Consider the following 17,704-nt stretch of genomic DNA (forward strand, 5'->3'; position numbering starts at 1 on the left):
CAACTCACCATGTGGGTAGCACCAGGAATCAGCCTTAGCATGAAGTTTTTATGCAAGGGTCAGGTCATGTGATCACAAATATTGAAAGTGAGGCTATGGATTTATTGATTAAATTTGCAAAAGTTTTTGTCATTACACAGGATTAGAACTGTAGCACCTTGGATCACGAGGCAAGTAAGCTAACCACTAGGCCACCGCTCAGTACATTCATTTATGCCTGGTTTAACATTCTGAACATTACTACATATAAGATTTGTATTTAGCATTAACAGGCAGAGATTAGAAATATTTGTTATGATAATAATAATAATATGTGCATTTATGTTGCGCCAAAATCCACTCATGAGGTGAATGCTCATAATGCTAACAGTCTAAGCAGCCATATTATTACCCTGGATAACCCAAGCTGCCTGTTTGGCAGAAGGAGGTTATAGATACATGACTTATTCAGTCGGGTACCCATTTTCTGCTGGATGAACAGAGACAATTTTGAACAAACTCACTTGCCTAAGGTGAGACCACATGTGTCATGTGCTTCGTTGTGGGGCAGGTGTAAAGTCCTAAAACTCTCAGAAGTTAAGCTGCTGGTCACCCATCCAAGCACGGCAGCCCACTCCCATCGTTACTCTTGTTACCATGATCTATGCCAGTATCTATGGCATCAGTTGTGATGTGGTACACCTACATCGGATTCATTGTCTGACAAAAACTTGTTTTAATGGAGCAGAATACTACAAACATGCTGATATTAGAAGCAAACACAATGAGCTGAAAAACCTTAACAGACATTGTGTGTATGCATTTCATTGTTCCTGTGACATCTGAATGAATTGTGAGTATATTGTTTGTGAAATGGATGTATCAGTTCTAACTACGCCACTGGACTTGGTTATCTCCATTATGCATGCTGAACAGTTTTAGACTGAGACTCAGGAAATCTAGTTACAAGAAACCTTTGTGTGCGATATCTTCAAATTCGTCGTATATTCCACTTTTATATTCCATATATTATTTGTCATTTGATTATAATGGGGGTTGCTCTAAAAATTAAGTATGAGATATGTATGTGATTGCAACATGGTTGTCATGGAGATGCAAGTGTCTAAGTCTTGGAGGTCTGTTCTCATGTTTCTCACTACTTTGTTTGCAAGTGTTGTTTGCTTCATTGCAGGGATAAGACACATTAAACAAACATGTTGCCTTGCCTTAGAATATTCACTGGCTTTCACTTGGCTCTGTTCATTTAAATAATTAGCACTTCCGTCATTTGATCTGTGCTGCTGAATATGCTGAGCGTGATCAACATGGACGATTTGTCCCCATTTAAATGTTCCTGACTGTAGACAGGGAATCTTTTGGGAGTTGTAATTTAGACATCAATGTTGTAAGTGACATTCATATTGGATGTGTACTTCTGTGTTCTGAAATATCTGCATTATTCTATGTCTTGTAAAGAATTCTGTCTGCAATTACCTTGCCACCGTGGTATGGAATATGGGTCCATAAGATTCCTGTGTTGGGGCCCCACGGCAACAAGAAGAGATGCTGAGTGAGCAGTGAATGTTCAGTTGTTAGTGGATGGCCAGACATGTTGGGGGAAAAATAACATGTCTCAGAAGACCTTTGTTGATGATATTTGTACATAGTATCGATAGGGAGATGATATGTCTGTCACATCAGACTTGTATTCCTGAGGCATGGCAGAAATGTGATCTTTGATTCTCAGAACTGCCATGATAATGTTTGTGCAAGTTTTTGAGCAGTACTTCTATATTCAGGAAAGAAAGTTGACAATCTGCATCAATGCATTTTCTCCTTAAGGTGATGTAACCAAAACCAAAATGCTTTTTGTCTCAACAAGAATCACCTGCATGTTCTATTGGGGAGATGAGATTATTGCACAAAAACTGTTATCAGACAGAAAAAGGGATTCTAGTAGATGCTAAAACAAATAGCAGGGTGATATAATCTTATCAACACTTGATGTATCCAGATTTGAACATGTTATCAACCACTCTTGTATCAAAACCAGATCTGATGATGTTATCAACCACTGGTGTATCAAGACCAGATTTGATCATGTTATCAACCACCGGTGTATCTAGACCAAATTTGATTAACCACTGGTGTAACATGCCCATATTTGATCATGTTATCAACCACTCTTGTAACAAGTCCAGATTTGATCATGTTATTAGCCACTCTTGTAACAAGATCAGATTTGATGATGTTATCAACCACTGGTGTATCAAGACCAGATGTGATCAACCACTGGTGTATCAAGACCAGATTTGAATGTGGGAATGTGTGAGACAAGGTATAATCACTGAGTGGACTTGCTCCATTACCAGGGATGACATTTGTGACAGACCAATGCCTTCAAGATAGGATGCAGTTAATGGCTTTTGTGGGTCAGATATTAACCATTATCCTTTGATTAGATTCTGCCATCTGTTTGACGCCAGGCTGTGTGTTGCAGTTTGTAAATCCCTGATGCTAGTTAAGCCTACTTGTGGTTGTGTTCTCATAGAGGGGTAAACGTGAAGTACCAGATTCCAATGTGGCTGATTCTATTATGTGATGGTTTTTTTATGGTGAGGTAGTTTGATTGTGTAGATTTCAAAGAATGTATCAATCTTCGATAAAATGTGCAATCACCTTTCGTTGGATATTGGTGTTTTGGAGCGAGCTTCTGTTTGATTCTTGTGAATGGCTAAACAGAAAACCAATTTCTTGTTGAAGGGTAATGAACATTGTAGTCATGACATGTTATACTTGAAGTCAACACACTGAAAACTTCTGGAAAACACAGTCACTGGGACATGATGGGTTGACATCTATATTGACACTGGAGACAATGCTGATCCTATTGATGACACCAGGTGGTCACACATGAGAACAATTACCTGACAGTTGCTGACCACGAGCTAGTTGCTAACCACTATGTCAAAAGTAACACCAGATTGTAACAGACAATTTACTACATTTACCATGATAACACCACATGGCCAGACCACTGACTACAGTCACCATGATAACACCAAGTGGTCACAGCAGACCATTGACTACAGTTGCCATGACACCAGGTGGTCACAGGAGACCATTGACTACAGTTGCCATGACACCAGGTGGTCACAAACAGACCATTGACTACACACTGCAAAAATGACTTGGTTTCCAGAAACCTGGAAACCATCCGTAATGTGGGTATTTGCGGAATCCAGTTGGTTTCCATTCTCTGAAACTCACTAACTGAGTTTCCAACTAGATTCCATTTTGGAAATGTGATTTTGGTATTTCTGTAAATGGAAACCAAAATGAAACTAAGTTCGGGGGTTTCTTGTTGGTTTCCATACCTGGAATTTGCAACTCTCAGATCTCACTAAATGGAAACCAACATAAAAGTAGAAAATGTAGTTTCATGTTGGTTTCCATTGCGCTGTTTTGAACTAAGTAACATAAAATGTGTAATTGTTTACCATCCTGACATCCAGTTGGTGTCCATTCAGTATCCATCTGAATGTGGCTGGGGAAGGAATAGTAGATTCGGTTCTTTGCTTAGATGAACAAGACAACAAAAGTAAATTGTTGACGCATCATTCTGTGGATATCACAATATTAAATGTGGCTTCAAACTGATGATACAAGAACAAACTGTACACTTTTTTCCTTCACATTCTTGTTTATTCGTAATGTAATGAAGCATCATATTCCAACTACCATGCACACAAACTTCACAATAACCGCACTAAACATGCAAATGGTGCTAGGCACACTTAGTTCCGTTTCTCTAGATTGGGATGAATGGGGCAAGTCCAGGTTTCGGTTGTCTGCTTTGTCAAATTGAGGATCAGACGCTTTCTTTATCTGAAAAGAAATAATAAAACAGTGATATCTATATACAAGAATAAAAGGTGAGTTGACTCTGCATAGAAACATTGCTCAAACTTTTATTATATATTAATTATAACTTATTGGATCATTGCGTTGTGTACGGGCTTATAATCCTTTCAGTAAATATATTGTATAAAAATAAATAAAATTAAAGCCACTTTAGCAACAGTTCAGATATATATTAATAATTAAAAGGTAAATGATGCAATATATATATTAAAAAAACAGGCTATAGACTGCCAACTCCTGGGAATGTGAAAGAGTATAAGCATTTAGGAAGATTAGTATAAGTCATTAAAACAATTGTCAGTTCGGTACTTTCATGATGATATTTATGCAGAATATATGTGAATTATACAATAAACTGAGGCAGTGCGGTAAAGTTTAGCGTTAAAAGCATTTATAGTTGGCATGCTTTGACACTGAGTTCAAATACTTGACAACTAATCAGTGTCAGGTCATTAGTGTGTCGGGGTTCGTGTGTCGGCTTCACTGGGGCTGTCCCCACTTAACAGGCTCCTATTATCAAAATTAGCTAGCTGTAAAAACAATAGAACTTACCTGAGTCAGGTGTTGACAGACAAACCCGGAAGTTATGAACCGGTAATCCATGGGCACGCGAACTCGTGACATTTTATGAAAGCAACAGTTTTATGTACTGAAGTGGTCGTTTTCAGTCTTTGTCTTAAAATCACATCCAAATTGGGTCAGAGAAGGATTTCGTGCCTGCCAATCGAAAAAGGATCAGGTATTTCTTATTACCCACAATGCCCCTACGCACAGTTGCCGCCATTTTGTCACTTGATCCCAAGTTGTTTTGAGACGACTATTTTGAAAGCAGTTCTCACCCGGTATGTCCAGTAACGACGACAAAGAAGTCAACACAGTTCAGTATTCCTACGTTTGCCCGTGTTATCTGATTCAAGAGACTGGCAATGACATTTACAATGGAAGCTTTTGAGATTCGGATACGTGAAAAATTGAGAACAGCAGCAGTCGTCGATCGCCGCGGGAGAAAAGGAACATTCCACGATCTGGTCAGGTACAGTGTTATTTTCTTGAAATAAGCAATAGCACATGTTATTCGTAATGTTTAACGTAAATAAGTAACTACTACAATACATATGAAATTTTAGACTTGATGGACCTCGGTAAACAAATGCGTGTCGAATTCTTAGCAAGAGAGATGTATGGCTTCCTTCACTCAGCACTCGGTTAATTCAAGAACTCAATATTACTGTGATTTGGTTCAATGTGTTAATGAATTATCTTTGCAAGAAAAAAATAAATCACAAATATCTCTGGTATATTATTGCTAATGTGCTTGTTACGACTCAAAATTACTTCAAACGTATTTATAAATACGAATATTTATTTAAGAAATCCTTTTCATATTGCTTTTGATATTTGCACGTTTGAAAACAATGTAGTCGGGAATAGTGTGTCATTTTGCATTTTTAGGTTAGGCATTCTCTGACCAGATTTGGTGCATTGTTTGAGGGAAATTTCAAAATTGAAATTTCACAATGTTTTCAAACTAATATTGAAGAGTTTTATATTATTGATTTATGATTTAATTTAGATTTGCCATCTGATGTAAGTAGTGTTATGCTTATCATATCAAGATTTAACGAACTCTGAATGAAGAAATGTGGATTGTGTTAGTCCCACAGAAAAGGTTATGAAGAGTATATAAAGAACATATGGGTATACAATGATGGATTGCCAACCCAAAATAGTATATGAATTTGATGACCTGGATTCTTTTCACCTAGCATATTCTACACTTTGCAAATTGATATTTATTCTTTTTATTCGACACTTTATTGTTTTCAAGAGTGCAATATGACAAGTTCCTGACTTTTTCTTAATCGATGCATTTCTACGTTTCCAGCATAAAGGAGGGCAGTGTTGGAAAAACTGAAGACGGCAGTCTGGACCAACTCATTTTGACATACAAAAGGTATGTATAACCTGAACCGTCCAGTACATAATGCACATACAACATAACCAAATAATGTAAATCCTAGGAATCAGTAAAAACGCATGGCGCATGTCACTATTCTTGTAACCTCCAACTGGAAACATGTTTCACTTATAGTTATGCATCATGCACATGTCTCCTTTCAGAAGCTTTTTGATGGGTTTGGATGAACAAGATGGATCACTTATGAAGGTGTGGGGAAAACAGAGGCCCAAGGCTTGCATGCAAAGAACGGCAAAAAGTTCAGAGTAAGTAAACGTATTCTAGTCATTTGACATCTTGCAGAGATTAAAAATTTTAAGGAAACCTTTAAAATATCAAGTTAATTTGGATTCTTTCTATGTACATTCAAGGAATTTCAAAATGAACACTGTTTAAAATGTGCAATTTATCCTTTGAAAAATACAGCTTAAAAAGTTTTAAATATTATGCAGCACATTATGCTGCAGCGTATGCTTGTGACCCCATATTCATAGCTTGTCTGCCTGAATGACTCCACATTATTGGTAAAGAAAACATGTCTTTTCACAATAACGGATAAATCGTAGTTCTATACTCATAATGTGCATTGTAAGTAACATTCAGAAAATAAATTATGGCTTTCAAAGGCGAATTTCTTCATGTCTCTGCACTCTATCATATGCGATTGAAACTTTTGATGTCAAATGCTCAGTTTATACTTTTTGATCTCTTCGCTTATCGGACATGGGGGTTCAGTGTATTTCACCTCAAGCAATGTTTGACAGTTTTCTTTTCTCTAGCCATGGATACCGTAGACGAATGCTTGTTTGTACTGATAGTTTGTTTTCTAAATTTCAGAAGCTGGAAAGCAGGAGGGCTGTGAAACGATTGACTGGCCGGAGGAGAAGAAGCACACAGTTCTTCCTCTCTTGGGGAAAGAGCTAACATTTTTCAAACTAGGAATATTCCGAATATTATTTGTTTACAAACATATTGTTGAATATAAATAAACTTTTAATGAATTTGTGTTTTATTCTGTTGTTTGTCATCCTGAAGCATTTTACCATTATGCAATTGTATAAAATACCTGATTTACTACATGTGAGATATGAAACAACATCTTTTCCGGAGGACCGGGTAAAGGGCCGACACGAGCAAGTTTCAGTTCATGGAAACTAGGTATTAAACTAGGTTGGAAACTACAACACGGAAACCAGGTTGAAACCTGCAATAAACTCATACATGGAAACCAGGTTGAAACCTGCAATAAACTCATACATGGAAACCAGGTTGAAACCTACAGTAAACTCATACATGGAAACCAGGTTGAAACCTACAATAAAGTCATACATGGAAACCAGGTTGAAACCTACAGTAAACTCATACATGGAAACCAGGTTGAAACCTACAATAAACTCATACATGGAAACCAGGTTGAAACCTACAATAAACTCGTACATGGAAACCAACTGGATCCCGCTTGGAGGAGTGGGTAATGAAACGAACTGGAAACCATCCTGAAATGGTGCAGTTTCAGTTGCATGGAAACCACAATGAAACTATAGGAAACTCCCTGGAAACCAACTGGAAATGTTGGTTTCCATGACGTTTCTTCTCGGTTTCAGTGTTCCGGAAACCAGCTTATTTTTGCTGTGACAGCTGCCATGACAACACCAGGTGGTCACAGATCCTGGACAAGAGTTACAATGATGACACCACTAGGTGATGGACATTCCATCAAGTGTGTGTCATAACATTCACTTATTTCAACTGCACTTTCTATCCAGGATTTATTACGGATTGAAGCAGCTACTCTGGTTGTAGGGTCATATATAATGTAAGTAACTGCAGACCAACAAAGGGAATAATATCAAACTGATACTGATATTGGCAAAAACATATTTTTATCAATATTGAAGAATTGGGCTGTGACAACAAAAACCATTGTTGCTTTGATGGGAAGGATGACACCAGTGATAATCACGTTAAGCACCAGTGAGCAGAGCATAATTCTTCTTCATTAATAATAGATCTTTGTCTGTGGAAGTCTGGGAACTTCAAGACAAGCTTGATGAAACATGTTACATGAACCAACAGTTTTCCTAGGAGAAAACTAATTTCAATTAAAATGGTTCTGTTCTGTTCAATTTAACTAATTATTCTCCTGGGTAGTAGAAAAAAGTGCATACAGTGATCAACACGTTGTGTGCATCCTTCTGTCTTGCTGCCACCTCTTTTTCAAGTTCTTGATGAAACTTGATATGCAGATCAGTCATGAAGTAAACTGATTCTTTTTGATCTATTCAAATTTTATCTTTCCATATGTTCTAGTTTTCATGATGATAAGTTGGTGTTTACAGAAAATGAGGATGGTGATCATTTCTGGAGCTCCCACACCACTGAATATGATAAGCAAAGTGCTAAATCATGACGAGTTAGGACAACAGTATGTTTTCTTCACTGCTCTTAAGGTGTCCTGTGTTTGTGTGAGTCACTATGAGTAGCCATGCACAGTTTCCAAATGGCATCAGACAGGAAGAATAAGTCGTCTTTCATTACCTTTTGCTGAAGTTTCTCTAGAAGTCGGTTCTGGTGGATCCTGGTACATTTCTTCATGTTTAAGTTCAGTTTTCCCCAATTGCCTCTAACTGTGGTATTGTGAATCTTTTATTGAGTGTATTGGTGTCTGGTCGTTCATGAAGTGAACAAAATATGTACTGGATGCTGATCACAGCCCTGCTTTGTACACGATAATGGCAGTGTGTTCATTTTTAAATAGCTGAGGTAAAGGTCATGGGGTGTTATCATGAATATTCATAATAACAAGGCTAGCATAGGTACTTATCACATATTTACCTACTTATTTATATATCAAACTTTGCCCTCATGCAAACCGTGAAATTTTCCTGTGTTGAAGATTCAAAACAATCCCTTGATATGTCCTCTAGTGAATGAGATGCATGCTTCCTTGAGCAGTAATTTCCTCTAGTTTGACCAGTTTGCCTGAGAAATGCTTATTTTTATGTAAGAGAATGAAGTAACTTTATTATTTGATGCAAAAATTAAATTTTTTAGGTGTTTCGTGTCAAGTATCTGGTTCCTGCTCAGTAGATTTGACTTCGTTGGCATGAATCCTGGTAATAAAGATGGAACTCTCCTGAATGAGGAGTTATCCAAGATTTGTTTCAATTATTCAGGGAAATGCCCATTTTGGCTTCAATTAAAACCTGTTAAGGGTTATAATCTGGGCTTCCTCTGATCAATCAACCTGTCGTCCACTGTGTTCCCATACTAATGGTGCCAGCGCTGCTACGGTTCAGTGCCAACTAAGGTATCGGTGACAGTAATCAATGTGATTTACAGAAAAAGCTGACAAGGAAACAGTAAATAATTTTCCATCGTGTGCATAATGCTGAGGAAGCCGTATTCCCGTGTGATTTTAAGAATGAAGAAATGGCATCGTTACTGTCTAACTCCTGTAAAATTGCCAGAGGAAATTGCCTCGATTTCTATCCAACCTAGGTTAAAACCTTCTCTCACTGGGACAGCTGAGAGTTTTTGTCCAGGGGATTGCCATGTCAGTGGTATTAGTCCATGACAGCTGGTAGTTGGACACTTTTTATCCATTTTGCTTAAAAGCCGGCAATATTATTGTGTGCTCTGGATGTTTATCCTGCAACTTGTTATTGTGATGAACCTTGGGATGACAGGCTGCAGTGTTATGGTGCTAGTCAACTGGAAATGTATTTATTTGAGCAAATGTAGTGGAAGGGTTCATGGAAGTGTTATGCCTCTGTAAGCTGTTAATAGTGATGTTTTTCCATGTGTGGAAACAGCTGAAATCCCTGTGTGCATGACCAGAATTGCTCGAGTTTTGTGACAAATTGCCACGACAGCTGATGCTAATGTGTTTTAGATAGATATTGATTTGGAAATAAACAGCTTTTTTGAGTTTCATGACAGCCATTTGTCAATATGCAGCATTAAATTCTCCAAATCATTGGAGTTTCCAATGTTTTTGTATCATCATGTCATTTAGTGACATCAGTCTGTGTAGTTCCACAAACTCACATATATTGTTGTCTCCCAACAGGACGCAGCCCATGGCAGGTTGTCTCCCCTTGACTTTAGTGTTAGTATCAACTTGTCTCCACTAGAGGGCTGCTAAAATGCCGATCACCTTGCCACTAACCAAAGTGGCAGTAGATCCAGGTAAGTCAGTTCTTTATATCCAGAACTTTCTTGACATTCTTGAATTGAACTAAACCTGACAGACAACTATTACATGTATATATAAATTGTCACTATGGACCATATGTCCACCTGTTTTTAAGTTTAGATAATTGATATCTGTGAGAACAATTAGTTGACAGTGTGTTTTAAGGTGTTTGAAGTGTGTGAAGATTGATGGGTTGATACATATTAATGTTTAAGCAATGTCTTGGAAGCAAGTTGTCATGTCATTCATTCATCAGGGGTTGGGTTGGTATTGGTGATGTTCAAATCAATGTGTTAATCCATGCAGAACAATTCAGTTTGTCACACACAGATGTCACATGTGAGTATTGATTCCTGGTGGGCACCAGGGAGACAGTCACTGCATGGACTAGAATACATCAGGAATATGCAAGTGTCCCGGACATAGGAGGTGTTTGCACGCAGCGCTATGTGAAAAGTGAAAATCTCACTAGTGAAGTATTATTGAGTGTCAGTTCACTGACTAAACTATTTATTTACAAAACAGTACAATTACAAAGCCACTCACTCACTCATGCAAGCTAGTTCCTCACTCACTCATGCACTCACTCAATTGTTCACTCACTCACTCACTCTTGCAACCCACCGACCCACTCTATGGCGTCCTGTGATATATGACACATTAAACATCTAAAGTGCAAAGTGATAAAAGCTAACAAAATGGTGTGGCTGGAAAAAAACAAGAATTTTCGCAGGCGTACGAAAAGTACAAGCGAAAAAGTTGCCAAGTGGTAGGTTTCCCTCGCACCCCTTCATTGAGCTTTTAGGTAGTAGGACTCATAATCACTCATCAGAACAGTTGCCATGTGTGTGGTGTCTATTTGTCTCCAACTAAAGACAGAGGTTAGTGAATGTCATACACTTGGATTTGTTTCGCTGTCACAGAGGTGGGTGAGTGATTGCTTTGAGCTGGTGAGTGAGTGAAAATGGATTTATTGATTGAGGTTCTCCATGAGTTATAAGTCTCTGAGGCTGATACATGTTCTGAAATTAAAACTGTGTGTTTTATTTGGGTTTGGTGTAAGAGTTGGTTAAACCAGTGTAAAACTAAACTCATTCATTACCTGCAGCAGTCATATTTTCATAGATGTTTGTTGATGTGGAGAAAGAATATGGTGAGGAGATACCAGACTGATGATGTAAGTCATAGTGTTCATTGTTGTGTCTCCTTTGTTCCACAACCGTGTTGATAAGCATGCTGATGCTAGAATATTTATCATGCATAATGTCAAAAAATGAATATTCTTGTCACTGCTAGACATTACCAAACATTACGGTTGTACATTGTCATCTAGCCACTGATAAACACATAGTACTCCTATGTTTAGGATAATACATGTACTCTTCTTCGTGACGATTTAAACCATGTATCAAGAAGTGGTAGAAAGCTCAAGAATGGTATCACAATCCATTATCAAAGATCATGCTGGGCTGTACACTCAGAATCTCAGCCCGGTTAATTCACTGATTGCAATCCATTCCTATGTCTATCAGTGTCTCCTGAGCGATATCCAGGAACATTGGCAACATGGCCTTGTTTGGCTTGGGTCAGGTCATTAACTGACAGGGCAACTCCATGAACTGCAGTCAAACAGCTGCCACATGGCAACAGTGTACCAACAAATCATGTTGCAAACACGATTAGGTTAAAAATTATATTAAGATTACAAATTTTGTGGCAGATGTAGGTTTTGAAATTGTTCCTACTTGGAGTGTCACTGTTATGGTTGCCAAGTGAGTTAGTGTGGTGGTAGTCCCATGTAGATGTAGGTTGTAGGGTGAGATTGAAGCTAGTACCTGTGACAGGAGTAGCTGGCACCTGTGGTGCTGCTGGATGAAACAGGTGGCTGTAGGATGAGATTGTGGCTAGTACCTGTTGTACTGCTGGATGAAGCAAGTGGCTGTAAGGTGAGATTGTAGCTAGTACCTGTTGTACTGCTGGATGAAACAGGTGGCTGTAAGGTGAGATTGTAGCTAGTACCTGTTGTACTGCTGGATGAAGCAGGTGGCTGTAGCTAGTACCTGTTGTACTGCTGGATGAAGCAGGTGGCTGTAAGGTGAGATTGTAGCTAGTACCTGTTGTACTGCTGGATGAAGCAGGTGGCTGTAAGGTGAGATTGTAGCTAGTACCTGTTGTACTGCTGGATGAAGCAGGTGGCTGTAGGATGAGATTGTGGCTAGTACCTGTTGTACTGCCTGATGAAGCAGGTGGCTGTAAGGTGAGATTGTAGCTAGCACCTGTGGTGCTGCTGGATGAAGCAAGTTGAAGGACAGTCATACAGATGAAGGCGTTATGAACATTGTTTTCTCAACAATTTTCTTGCAACAATTTTACGGGGCCACTGGCCCTTTAATTAGTGATTTCAGACAAACTATCATATTCCTGTTTATGACTACTCTATGGTTGAATTGAAACCAATTCCCACACACTATTGACTGTTGCTCAGCTTTTGATACTGGGACTATCCTTTATCAATAACATTCTTGGAGTGCAATTTGAAATTTGTTGGACCTATTTCTTGTCAAAAAAGTTTAACAGAAATTTTAAAAAAGAATTGAAATAATGCAGGAATTGATGTGTAACAGTGCTGTCAGTCCTTGGCTCAGGAGCAAACCATTCAGCCATTACCAGGCTGGCACAGATCATCGGCACACAAACGAAAGGACAATCCATTGATGGATGGCCTGATGTGACATCAACACGCGCAGTGATGGTTACCTGTAGTGCTTGTGTAGTTTGTGCCTTGTGGGAAACAATGTTTTGAGTAAGAATGAAGATTTTTTATGGATATCAACTTCTTTATATGAGAACACAACGTTTCGGAGTTAATGCTTACTCCTTCATCAGGTGATTGAGAATGGGGTACAGAGCTATATTTATATGTACAGGTAAAACAATAACAAAGTAACAAGTGGAATGAATTAACGAAAGCTGGAAGCCAGTATAAACAAGCACTGACAGGAAGCTGACAGTTATGATAACAATGATGGAAGCCAATGGTAATACATTACAGATGATAGGATATGTTTACATAACACAGATAGGGGATAAGGAAGATGTACATGATTGGGGATAAGGATGGAAGCCAATGGTGATACATTACAGATGATAGGATATGTTTACATAACACAGATAGGGGATAAGGACGATGTACATGATTGGGGATAAGGATGGAAGCCAATGGTGATACATTACGCATGATTGGATGATGTTTACATTACGCATGATTGGATGATGTTTACGTAACACATGATTGGGGATTAAGGATGGTGTACATGATTGGGGATTAAGGATGATGTACATGATTTACATGAGGGTTGATGAACATGATTACATGTACAAACACAAGTTGATAAGGATGTACACGGGTAGATTGGCTATACATTGGCACACTGTTGTGTAAACACTAATGAATTACATAGATAGAATGTACACAGACAGATAAGTTTAATGTAATGTCAGTGACATCAAACCCTGCAGCTGACATACCAGTGTTGTCAAAAATACACATGATAATATTTCAACATGATTTTATTAAGGCCAGTTTTTGATTGTCTTGTTTTGCTCACTTATCATCAAAGATTTTTTTCTTTATGTTCTGTATTAGTGTTGTGCATTTCCTAGAAATATTAGAGAAGAAAAGACTAGGTTATAGCTGCATTAACAAATTGTTGACAATATTTTCCTCAACCAAAATGCCAAGGGATTTGATATGTTTTTTTCAGTGGTATTAGAAATGTCATCTTTCTGGCTTTATGATTGATGCATCATGTTAAGGATTTGAGGAAAAAAAAAATAAACAATTTGAAATTCTCATCTGTACCCATCACGACAGCAAGTCTCCACTTTACTTGGACTGTTAACACTGCCATGGGATTCAGATGTCTTCAAGACATCAACAGTGACACATCACCAGCTTTTATATGCTGGAGATTACATTTCCCAATCCACAGCATGATCAATGGTTTCTTGTTGTTTATTCCAGACTCTGAACTGAGATCATATTTGTTGTCAGATTTTGTTAGAGTGAGAATTATTGATGTCACTGTGGTTCACAGTCAGTATCTAAGTCAGATTTGTTGTTGACGTTGTTGCAGTCAGATTTGTTGTTGATGTTGCACTAGTTTGAACTGTATACATGTGTGTCACAATCTGTCACTTGACTACCCAGATCACAAGTCTGATGTGGGTTTGAATCCAAGATTCATTTCCCAACTGCACTGACCTATGCTATTGAATGTTTTGAATTTTTTTCTGATTTTCCTGACTTTTGTGCTTTTGGTGCACATTATAGTGATGTTGATGCAATGGTGATGCTGCTTGATGCAGCTGTCAGTCCTGGTTAGAGGAAACTACATGAAAGTTCTGTAGTGAACGTAAGCAGAGGTGTTCTGATATCAGTTTGGCTATGCAGTTACAATGATATTTTCATGACATTTAACACAGCCATGTTAAAGAGAGGAGGCTCATTTCATGGCTGGACCCAAGGGAGTGTCAGGAAACTGAACAGCTAAGTAAACAGATGACTACCACAACTAGTGTTATCAGTGCTGCCACTGTGATGTCCGTCAATCTCACTCGGTCTTCCGATCATGGAGTCAATAAGGGCAAGGAAGCGTCATTTGTGTGCTCCTGGATACACAATGCTCTATCACTACTGGGTAGAGTCTCCTGCGCCACAACTATGTAAGACATTCTAACAACCATTGGGTACATTTGACATAAATGTCTGACATAAATTTCCATTCTTCTGTGAGTGCTACAATGTGGACTTGTAGCACAGTCTCAGTCTGTTGATTCTCAGACAATCTGATTTCAGCTTGCTTAAATGGTTTTAGGGGGCATGGGGTAGCTTAGTGTTTAAAGTGGTTTGCTTGTCATGCTGATACCCAGGTTCAATTCCCCACAAGGACACAATGTGTCAAGCCCATTTCTGGTGTTCCTGCCTTGATATTTCTTGAATATTGCTAAAATTAGGGTTAACCCTAACCCTAACCCTAACCCTAACCCTTGAATATTGCTAAAATTAGCAAAAAACCATTCTTACTCACTCCTGAAATGACTTGTCAACTCCCAGGTGTACGAACAGGTGATGTATCATGGTAACTGGTCTCGGGTTCTGACATGGGAAGTACCCATTCTCTCTATGTATAGGCTATGTGTGTGCGTGTAGGCTTCATGCAGTCATGATATTTAGGTTTAAGTAATAAGTTATATCCGGAGAAACAACAGCTAATTTAAAAGTTTATGGTATTTTACTTGCATTTTTAGTAAGTTTCCATGGAAACAACTGCTGAATTTCTGTAATCATCCATTTGCTGCTGAATGCTACATTCTTCACAACACATGTCCATAATTGAAATGACTGATTCTCATGTTTAGCTGAATTATTTCATCAGCTCATGGAATATTACAACAAGGAAACCCCTGTTGCTGGGAGCATGTAATTGATTTGTTTGGGCAAGACATTATTTCAGCAGAGCATATTCCATCCCTCAAAACAAAACAAATTTATGCGCAAAATTCAAATGGAAAATAGTATTGCAATACCGTATGTTTTAATAGTATGAGTGTGTTACTATTAACCACATCAACAGAATTCATCCAAACCTCAGTTTAACTTACTGTCTGGATGAACTGACTCAAGAAATATTTAATCTGAACGCACAGAGAATGAACTAACAACGGAAACGTGGTAGTAAGTTCCGTGTTTTTGTAGTAATGAGAACCGTGGTCAATAGAGTTTCACAAGTGCCTCTATTTTCAAGATTCTGGTGCACAATCCTAAAGCAACAACTATCCTGCTTTGTGCTCTGTAGATGTGTCTCCTCCCATCCGCTATCAGTGTTTGTGTTCTAGATGAAAGGAGATATTTGTAATTTGGGTTAATTATGCATTTGCAGCAAGAGGATTAAACCATTTAGGCTTTTATGTGCTTTTTTGATGAAAATATCTGCTTGACTCAGTTCTACAGGACAAATAGCTCATTTATTGGCTTATAATAATCAATTTGCTTAATGGCCAGTGTTGTCTCCTGTGTTTAACTGCTAAAGTAGAAAGGCAGCTAGCACAAATGTCATCTGGATGAAAGGAATGTCAACATTGACTTTTAAGAACACGATTAGCATGGATGATTTCAGTGTTTGTTAAAAAATGTGTGTCATGTAAGCAGCAGGTGATGACACCTCTTGACGGAAGAATCAATAATTTCAAGTAGTAGTAGCCATGCCTCATGTGCAGTCATATATCCATTCACTCTCTCTATCCCAGTGTGTGACTTGAGTGAGTGAATGTCTGGATAGGTGATTGTGGACACAGATACAGCAAGGCTGAAGTTAAGTTAATGCTTTATGCTAATTCTTTACTGCCCAGAAGGGAATTTTGTGTACATTAGTGTTAAAAACATAAGAATTAAATACATTTAAGACAATGCAACAACAACAATGATGTTGAAAGCATACTTTCCAACATTACTTGTAAGACATTTAACATCTAACAATGAATATACTAAGTAAATAATGTTTAGGACTTGCTTGAAAAGGATATGCTAAATGGTATAAAAGAGTGTTTGCTTCTTAATGACTTCACATTTGGCAAAAGATACCTACACCCAGGTGGTAAAAGTGTATAACAAGGGCTTTAAATATGGGTTGGGTCTTATGAAAAAGGGGGAAGCAAACGCTCAAGGGCTGTGATGCTTCAGACAATCTTTCATTTTTCAAACCTCGAAACACTTGATGATTAGTTACTGGAACACCTCATAGACCTCAGTATCGATGATGATGGGTTACTGGAACACCTCATAGACCTCAGTATCGATGATGATGGGTTACTGGAACACCTCATAGACCTCAGTATCGATGATGATTTGTTACTGGAACACCTCATAGACCTCAGTATCGATGATGATTTGTTACTGGAACACCTCATAGACCTCAGCATTGATGATAATGGGTCACTGGAACACCTCATAGACCTCAGTATCGATGATGATGGGTTACTGGAACACCTCATAGACCTCAGTATTGATGATGATGGGTCACTGGAACACCTCATAGACCTCAGCATTGATGATGATGGGTTACTGGAACACCTCATAGACCTCAGTATCGATGATAATGGGTTACTGGAACACCTCAGACCTCAGCATTGATGATGATGGGTCACTGGAACACCTCATAGACCTCAGCATCGATGATGATGGGTTACTGGAACACCTCATAGACCTCAGTATCGATGATGATGGGTTACTGGAACACCACATAGACCTCAGCATCGATGATGATTTGTTACTGGAACACCTCATAGACCTCAGCATTGATGATGATGGGTTACTGGAACACCTCATAGACCTCAGTATCGATGATGATGGGTTACTGGAACACCTCATAGACCTCAGTATCGATGATGATTTGTTACTGGAACACCTCATAGACCTCAGCATTGATGATGATGGGTTACTGGAACACCTCATAGACCTCAGTATCGATGATAATGGGTTACTGGAACACCTCATAGACCTCAGTATCGATGATGATTTGTTACTGGAACACCTCATAGACCTCAGCATTGATGATGATGGGTTACTGGAACACCTCATAGACCTC

General features: G+C 38.5%; 1 protein-coding gene across 7 annotated transcripts in view; it reads left to right on the top strand.

Annotated features, from left to right (window-relative positions):
- Positions 1-17,704, top strand: part of LOC137299051 (MAGUK p55 subfamily member 7-like) — a 147,854-nt gene that overhangs the window by 55,115 nt on the left and 75,035 nt on the right. For 3 of the 7 annotated variants that reach the window (XM_067831531.1, XM_067831529.1, XM_067831532.1), the window contains one exon: positions 9,933-10,051. In XM_067831531.1, the coding sequence (XP_067687632.1) occupies positions 10,009-10,051 (43 nt within the window). In that variant the 5' untranslated portion in view covers positions 9,933-10,008. Of the gene's footprint in view, positions 1-9,932; positions 10,052-17,704 lie in introns of those variants that run through there. The other 4 variants (XM_067831533.1, XM_067831535.1, XM_067831536.1 and 1 more) reach the window with 2 other exon arrangements.

Source organism: Haliotis asinina, chromosome 10 (genome assembly GCF_037392515.1).
Source record: "Haliotis asinina isolate JCU_RB_2024 chromosome 10, JCU_Hal_asi_v2, whole genome shotgun sequence".
NCBI classification, from domain to species: Eukaryota; Metazoa; Mollusca; class Gastropoda; order Lepetellida; family Haliotidae; genus Haliotis; species Haliotis asinina.